This window comes from Neolamprologus brichardi, chromosome 18, assembly GCF_056152115.1.
Source record: "Neolamprologus brichardi isolate AB-2024 chromosome 18, ASM5615211v1, whole genome shotgun sequence".
Lineage (NCBI taxonomy): Eukaryota > Metazoa > Chordata > Actinopteri > Cichliformes > Cichlidae > Neolamprologus > Neolamprologus brichardi.
Window position 1 is genome coordinate 13,408,936 of NC_142121.1, and position 8,603 is coordinate 13,417,538.

The window sequence follows — 8,603 nt, forward strand, 5'->3', positions numbered from 1 at the left end:
AAACGCCAAATGTTATAGGATAGTAAAGGTACTGACATATAAGATATTTATTACCTGGCCCTTGTCATCTGATATACATAAAACATTTTCTTCCAGATAAGCATGGGGAGTTTCAGAGTTTCCATTGCTTCCCATTGGCTGTCAGTTTTGTGCGATGACGTCATGGCTATAAACGACATCAAATACAGTGACTGGGTGTTTTTTCACCTCTCACCTGGATGATGTGCAAAGGACCCCGGTTTGGTGAATGACGACTATCGCCACTTACTTTCTAGAAAAAGCCGCCAGATCCAGTCCACAGTGTCCACTTACTGCCACTCATACCGGAAAGCAGCTTTTCAAAATAAAACTAATTTATTAAGGAAAGTAAAAATGTTCTATAAGAAAAAAAGAAACTAAAATAAAAAAATATACACCTAGAACATTCAAGGAGTTTCTTATATTTATTCTATTTCTTAATAAAATTCACCTCACATTAAACATATCTCAGTAGGTTTCTTTATGAATTTAGGTTGCTTTATGAGAAGGTGAACAGATCTGCATTTTCTCTTCTCACTGTGAGGCCTGGGGGAGGAGCTGTGGTGGCATGGAAAGGTTTTGCTGCACTGTTGGGGATTTATTTAGAATTAGAGGTAACACTTAGCCCACATCAACATGCATCAATTCAGCTCAGTGGAGAAAGAATCAGCATCACATAACTCAACAATCTGGGTCTAAACCTGGGTGAAGCTGGTTGATCTTTGTGCCTGAGAAGACCATATTAAGGGTTTCCTCTCTCTGTGACGTCATAAAGAGCCAAGAGTAGACAAAACTGTATGAAACAGAGCATTTAGAGGAGTCAGAAGTCTGAGCTTTTGGCTCATGATTGCCTGTACATAACCTCATTATTTGAAACTCTGGCCTTGTTTAATGTGAATATACAGGATTATAGTCGTGTATCTACAAGATGTTTTTAAAATGTAGAAAAACAATAAGAGTAATGAAAAACTCTACAATGAGAAGGTGTGTTACAAATTTTGAGTGGTGCTGCATAAACAGCAGAACTGTAACACTTTCGAGATCGAATTCAAACAGACAATAAACATATAATAATTGATTTTCACTTGGTACCGCACTGAATAGCTGTAAGAATTTATGACTTGGTTTTACAGTAAGCAGAGCGCATCTCAAAAATACAAATCGGGTATTGGTTTGACTGTAGTTTGATATTTTCGGCTCTTGGACTCCTGCCTCGTTCTTGTTTTTGTATCAGGACAAACATTTATGTGATTCGATGCCCTATTTTTCGTAAATTGTGGAGGTATACAATTTTAATTTTTTTTTTTAATCTCTAGTCAAAAATAATTGTCTCATCTGTTCATCTTGAAGCGTGTTTCGCAGTTTTTATTGTTTTTCTTGAAAAACAATTTGATACAAGAGACAAGACATTCTCTAATGCATCATAATTTTGGAAACTCAAGCTCAAGCGCACCGGAACCAGAATTATTTATTGCGTCTGACTTGACTTTGGCGCTGTGGACGCAGGGGAGGGAGCCGTGTCTATTTAAAGAGGGTCATCCAGTCACGGATAAATAACAGAGGGTCCACGGCGTTGACTAACCCCCTCTAAATGGTCTTCATCCTCCACTGTGTGTCTGTCTGCGGATACTTATTGTTTATTAGTCAGCTGTGACAACCATCCGCCGACCCGCGTCAGGCCAGTCTACCAGCTCTGCTCCAGGAGCTCTAGCCCCCTTTTTATTTGTTAATTTCTTATTTTTCTTATAGGGGGATAAGTGGGTTAAAAATGGGCAAAGATTACTATAAAACGCTGGGTATCTCTAAAGGAGCCACGGATGAGGATATAAAAAAAGCTTACAGAAAACAGGCGCTGAAATGGCATCCGGACAAAAACAAGTCTGCAGCCGCCGAGGAGAAATTTAAGGAAATCGCCGAAGCATATGAAGTCCTCAGTGATCCGAAGAAAAGGGAAATTTATGATCAGTATGGAGAGGAAGGTAACGTATATTTTTTCATTACATGCTATTGTGTGTTTCGGGTTAAAACACCGTTAGGAACGCGCTGTGAAGCTGGATGGCTGGATGTAAAACACAACTGGCTTCAATTCAAGTCACACACTGTAACCAGCACAGCAGCAGGCCCACAGCACAGCTGTTCGGCAGATCATCTACATACATTTCTGTGCATTTTATCATGAGGCTCAGTCCATATGTGGCACGGCACTTACAGTAATAAGCTCAAATTTTAAGAGAAACCGGGGGTAATATCGATTCACACCAACAGTCATTCTGTACAAAATGTTACAGCAGCAGAGGTACATGGAGATTTTCAGTCCAGACTGCTATTTTCGGGAGGTCTTTGGTTGGTGTGAGGAAGGAAAAATAGACCATCCATCATCTCCACAACCACATATTTAAAATTTATGGAGGCATATTATGATTTTTACAATTTTACTCACACAAAAACATTTTTCTCCTCTTAATGTAACTGGATACACGAGGAACCTTTCTCAGAAATGCACAGTTTAAGGCATGGAAAGTGTAAAGCAAGAAAATGCATGCAGTAAAAAGGTCAAATGACATCATAAGCATGGAAATTTGAACCATATGGCTTCTGTAAGAGCTCCCTCAAACCATGCAAACAATTCCCTGAGTTGGGAGTTGATCCCAATCAAAAATCCGCTGATTACTATAGTGGTGAGATCCATTTTGAAGAGGAAAAGGGAAAACCAAACAATTTCCAGTTTTGTAACAGGGGACATGCTCTTATATGTGATACCTCTACCAGAAAGCGTATCCCATCATACCATCATGTCCACAAAGGTGGCGTGGTTCAACTTTAGCAGTTGTACTCAGTTTGGCCCTGTGATGGAGATACATGAAAAACTTTTACCTGAACAGTTTGAGAAGGAAGCGATGTAAAGGAAGAATGAGCATAACATGGCTCCTGCAATGGCTCCATCACAGAATCTAACTGCAGCATAACAATTACCCTCCACATGAGTCATCTCCTCTAATATCTCAAAGATATCTTTCCTGATATTGATATTAAAAATACTTTGTAAGACTCAGAATTTGTCCATCTATGTCTGAAGTGGCTTGACTTCTCATTTTATGTCATTTTCTTGCACTAATCCAATTTTCCTTCTCGTGACACCAGTACTATCCCCTCCACTCAGAGTACCAACCAGTATCAGCTGCTAGTTGAATAACAGGCACAGTCTGGTGTTGCCATGTTGGCATTTTTCCCACATCATGTTTCTCCAGTGCAACAATATTATTGTTGTGATGTCATAGCTTGGAGACTGGCGAAGGAGACTGGAAAACTTTGATAATGGAAGAATTTGTACTTCTTTCTGCCAGAAAGGCTTTGTTTGTTAACCTAAGCCTGAACATGGCAATGTAGATTTAACCAAACTGTGACTGAAAACTGAAAATAGTAATGATTTAAATTTAAAATTTAAAAAAAAGGCTAAAAACAACAGTATTTACACTGACTTTTTGGTTTGGGGTAGTAAGTAGCACTGCTAGTCCTCACCATCAAAAGGAGGCAGCTGAGCTGGTTGGGGGATCTGATTAGGATGCCTCCTGGCCACCTCCCCGGTGAGGTCTTGCTGAGAGGAGGCCCAGGGGCAGATCCAGGAAATGCTGCAGAGATTGTATCTCTCAGCTGGCTTGGGAATTTCTCACCAGAAGAACTGGAAGAGGTGTTTGAGAACAGGGAGTCTCTCTGTCACTTTCCCCTCCCTCATCTGATGTCCTTTAAGGAAAATTTTCTTTAGGCAAGGCAAGTTTATTTGTATAGCACAATTCAACAACAAGGTGATTCAAAGTGCTTTACAGAGACATTAGAAACAAAAACAAATAAAAAGCATGATTTAAAATTGATTAAAACAAGCAAACAAACAAACTAACTAATTAACAAACAAACAAACAAAACAGTATATAAAATCAAAACAGATAAAATCAGAACAGTAGATAAAATCATTAGTTAAAATGTAAGTTTTGAAATTTAAGCTTAAAAGTGTGGATTTGGTGCTTTATTCAAATGCAGCTGAGAACAGGTGAGTCTTCAACCAGGATTTAAATAAATTGAGTGTTTCAGCTGATCTGAGGCTTTCTGGGAGTTTGTTCCAGATATATGGAGCATAAAAGCTGAATGCAGCTTCTCCGTGTCTGGTTCTGACTCTGGGAACTGATAAAAGACCGGATCCAGATGACCTGAGGGATCTGGAAGGTTCATACTGGGTCAGGAGGTCACTGATGTATTTTGGTCCTAAACCATTCAGAGCTTTATAGACCAGCATCAGAACTTTAAAGTCTATCCTCTGACGGACAGGCAGCCAGTGTAAAGACCTCAGAGCTGGACTGATGTGGTCCACTTTTTTGGTCTTAGTGAGGACTTTACTCCCATATTTTTCTGTTTTATTTTGGAATGATGGTTGAGGAACATCAGATGTAGGTAATCTCTGAGGTAATGTGGTATTTTAACACTTAAAAACCACAATACGCACTCAAGAATGACGTAAAGTGTGAAATAAAGAAACTGGGACCATCGTGGTTTGATGTTTTAGCTCTAAGATCATTCAGCAGAACTCTGATAAACTGGGCTGTACTTTGAAGTCAGAGTTTATCAGTCATGCTGTAAGTGCTCTCATGTCATTAATCATTTCTGTTGCCCAAAAGGTCTCAAGGGAGGAAGTGGGCCCACTGGTGACGGACAAGGCACCACTTTCACCTACACCTTCCACGGAGACCCTCACGCCACCTTCGCCACTTTCTTCGGAGGCTCCAACCCCTTCGAGATGTTCTTCGGGCGTAAAGCGAACGGGCGAGACGACGAGGACATGGAGGTGGACGGAAACGACCCCTTCGGCTCCTTCACCAGCTTCAACCTGAACGGCTTCCCCCGTGACGGCCACGTGGGCCTCGGGGGGCAGCAGCGGCGGAAGCAGGACCCGCCCATCATCCACGAACTGAGGGTCACCCTGGAGGAGGTGTTCCACGGCTGCACCAAGAGGATGAAAATCTCCCGCAAAAGGCTAAATCCAGATGGCAGGACCATGCGCACTGAGGATAAGATTCTCACTATCGAGATTAAGCGGGGCTGGAAGGAGGGAACCAAGATCACGTTCCCCCGGGAGGGAGACGAGTCTCCAAATACTATTCCCGCTGACATTGTTTTCGTCATCAAGGACAAACCACACCCCCACTTTAGGCGGGAGGGCTCCAACATTGTGTATCCAGTGCGTGTGAGCTTACGACAGGTGAGGCCTTTTCTATTTTGGCACCTGCTTTGTCTGAGTGTAGATGTATTAATAGAGTCTGGTAGATGAATAAGTCACACACAGAACAAGTTCATATTTAGCTGTGAGTGCAGCCTTTAATGCGCTGCAGCTTAATCAATAAACTGTAGGTACTCTGCTTCAAAAGCTGTTTCCCTGGAAAGCACGGGCTTAAATGAATGAGTATAGTACCAGACCAAACTCTCACACACACACACCTTGAATGCACACTTATGTAATCTGGATCATCGGCGCAGAGAAGTAGGAGCTGTATCGCAGGGAGAGCGGAGAGGCGACGGCCACCCACGTGCACACGGTGCAAGATGTACTTACTTATGTGGTTCCTCCCCCTCAGCACACAGTGAGAGATATAACCTCCACATCTCTGAATTTATGACCACTACCAGCAGATCAGCTGTGCATGCTATAATTAAGCTGCCTCTCAATCAGTTTCCAATCACAATGAGACTCTTGTTAAGAAGAAACTATGACCCAATTAAAAATAAAAAAGCACACAGACAGAATGATAACTGAAGCCATTTAGTCTTTCAACATGGAAATTATGACCACCTGTAACCATTTGATGCTGGTCAAACTTCCTTCTCTTGATGAAGACTAATCCGGAGAGTTCAAGTGGTTCAGGGTTCTGAAAATAGCCTTTAAGATTGTTTTGTGGAAGCAGAATTAAACTAAATTTTAAAGTCTGTTGAAGATTAATCAGAAATCTAAAAGACAGATGTAGCTTCTAGCTTGGATAATATGCTATAGTGCCTTAAACCTGCATTCTTGCTGATGACCAGCAGGGGGAGACTCCTCTAGTTCTCAGTTTCAAGTTGCATCTCACATTGAATGCAACATGTTGTTTGTTTTGTCAGTTATGCTCCTCGTTAGTGTCAGGAAGGAAAACCAAGCTGAGGATATTTTAGGTTTGAAAAGCTGCTGCCGGTCACACCCAGCTTCAACGCTAAGATGGCATCAGCTCGAGGCTCCAAAACAAACACTCGAAAATATTAAGTTGATATCATGTTAAAAAAATATACAGTTTAGTTAATATGGTCACATTGTACTGGTAGCAGATGTTAGACTTGAGGAGCTTTTGTTTATCAGCTCATCTCTTTTCACTCTGGGTGTATTTGCTCTTTTTGTCTGCTTTTGTGCAGCTTTGGTTGCAGAATTTCTCTCTCGATCCACCTACGCTCATGTTTTGAGTTAGATTAGATAGAACAGTAAAGTATTTGATTAATAGCTCTAGTGTAATGCCAGATTCTACGCATGTATCGCAAAGTAAGCACGGCTTTATCTGATCAGATAAAGCTGCAGTTAAATTGCTTTTTCTTTTACTTTTTAACTTGCATAACAAAGGCATGAACACATATTTTGACATTTGTTGTGTAATTATGTTTTTTCCACTGACCTTTACTGTGAATTTTTGCATGAGGCATCTCATGCCTCTGGTTTAGTCTGCAGAAAAGATTCAAACACAGAGAGGAAACCATTTTGGGCTTTCAGGGAATTAAGGGGAAACTGTAATTATTGCTGGCATTGATAGCAGGAAAACCATATCAGATGGGCAAATAAGATAAATCCTGAAACCGTAGAGATCCAGCCAAAGGAAACACAGGGATTAAATACACACAAGCAGGGAAGGGTAATAAGAAACGGGTGAACACAATCACACAACAAGCAGGGTGGGAAAACAACAGAGCGGAGAAGAACAAACACACAAGGATCAAACCTGTAGAATAAAGTAAGAAGGAAACTGAAAGTGGGACAAAGGAAGAGAAAACCTTTAATAATAATAAAATAATGATAAAAGGAACCATAGATGATGCCCCGACACAGCCGGTGAGCAGATTTCTGTGTTATTTCTGCCGTTTTTGCAGTCATCAGTGTGTGGGTTGCTGTTCTCCCGCCGATCCTCACCTTACACTCATATTCTTGTCTTCACAGTCGCTGTGCGGATGCTCCGTCACCGTGTCGACGATAGACGGGAAGACGTGCAACATGAAGATCACGGACGTCGTCAAGCCCGGCATGAGAAAAACTGTAGCCGGACAGGGTCTCCCGTTCCCCAAAAACCCCGAGCAGAGAGGAGACCTGGTGGTGGAGTTTGATGTGAACTTTCCCGAGTCTTTGCCGACAAACGCCAGAGATGTCCTGAAACGGCATTTACCTGCTTAGGAAGAAATAAACGAGGGAGACAGAGCCACATGACACACATACTTACACACACACACTTACACACACACATGTATAAGGACAGTTCTGACAGTTCACAGATGGACCCCCCCCCTTCCCAAATGGCGAATGTGCAATTTCTATTTTTGAGCTATGTGGTGTTTTTATAAATGCCATGCATGCTGCCAAGTTGATACAAGTGCGAGCGAAAGGCTGTTGATATCTGAACGTGCACATTTCATGTTTGTGGGCCTTTGCCAGTTTTTCGTTAGTTGGAAATGTTTTGGTGTGAATGAGTCTACAGCTGCAAAAGCAAAAAAACAAACTTTAGTGTCAAACAGCTCGTTGTCTTACTTTAGACTCGTCAGGCTTCACGTTAGCTTTGCCGCGAGCAGTGAACTTTGATTTGGAGGCTCTTTGAATTTGAGGTGGAAGGTGGTCGAATGAACTCAGCAGGTGCAATGTGTGCATTTTAGAAACTTACCTGTGAAAATACCTTGACTTGAATTTTAAAATGAATATTTACACGCAAACTGACTCGAGCTGTTTCAGCCACGGAGAGGCATTCAGAGACGCGTCCTCCTCCGGGATATAAACAGTCATCGCTTTAAAAAGACAAAAAAAAAGTTAATACCGCTTAGGATTATTTATAGTCTGTGTAGCATTATTATTACACAACATGGGTTCTTTGCAGCCCAGGGGGGAATGAAATGAACCTATATTTTGATAGTCAAATGTGAATAATTTGCTGTTGTAAAAAATGTTTCTGATGTGCAAAATGAAAATTAAAAATACCTTGACTGAAGTTAATGTGTAAAGTTACTCACAGTACAAATATGAATGTGTAATTATAGCTGTCTGTTAGCTCCCCTGCTGCTGACGCATGCAGGAGAGCTGACATTTTCCCACCAGGGGACGCCACATCTTTATGACTCAGGGGCCCACAGCGAGGATGGTCTATTAGCGCCAGATTTACTGCTGTTTAGTCATTTTCACTAAATTTCCCATTTTTATTTAGTTTTATATCAGTGATTTTTATTGATTTTAACTCAGTGAGTTTACTGTCTGTTTCAGTGCTACTTTTACTGGTGTGAGTAATATCAGGAGTTCAGAAGAGCATAACAATAAATAGACATAACCT

General features: G+C 41.3%; 1 protein-coding gene across 1 annotated transcript; it reads left to right on the forward strand.

Annotated features, from left to right (window-relative positions):
* The first annotated feature begins 1,505 nt into the window (after positions 1 to 1,505).
* Positions 1,506 to 8,267, forward strand: dnajb4 (DnaJ heat shock protein family (Hsp40) member B4). The gene is made up of 3 exons (XM_006792315.2): positions 1,506 to 1,997; positions 4,686 to 5,266; positions 7,235 to 8,267. The coding sequence occupies exons 1-3, from the start codon at positions 1,787 to 1,789 to the stop codon at positions 7,463 to 7,465; spliced, it is 1,023 nt and encodes a 340-aa protein (XP_006792378.1). The 5' UTR covers positions 1,506 to 1,786; the 3' UTR covers positions 7,466 to 8,267.
* The last annotated feature ends 336 nt before the right edge of the window (positions 8,268 to 8,603 follow it).

What these genes read in the sequence shown, in the direction of transcription:
- dnajb4 (XM_006792315.2), top strand. Translation starts at nt 1,787, where the DNA reads ATGGGCAAAGATTACTATAAAACGCTGGGTATCTCTAAAGGAGCCACG. An exon ending in TGATCAGTATGGAGAGGAAG is followed by an intron (nt 1,998 to 4,685) that starts GTAACGTATATT and finishes GTTGCCCAAAAG; the next exon opens with GTCTCAAGGGAGGAAGTGGG. An exon ending in TGCGTGTGAGCTTACGACAG is followed by an intron (nt 5,267 to 7,234) that starts GTGAGGCCTTTT and finishes TTGTCTTCACAG; the next exon opens with TCGCTGTGCGGATGCTCCGT.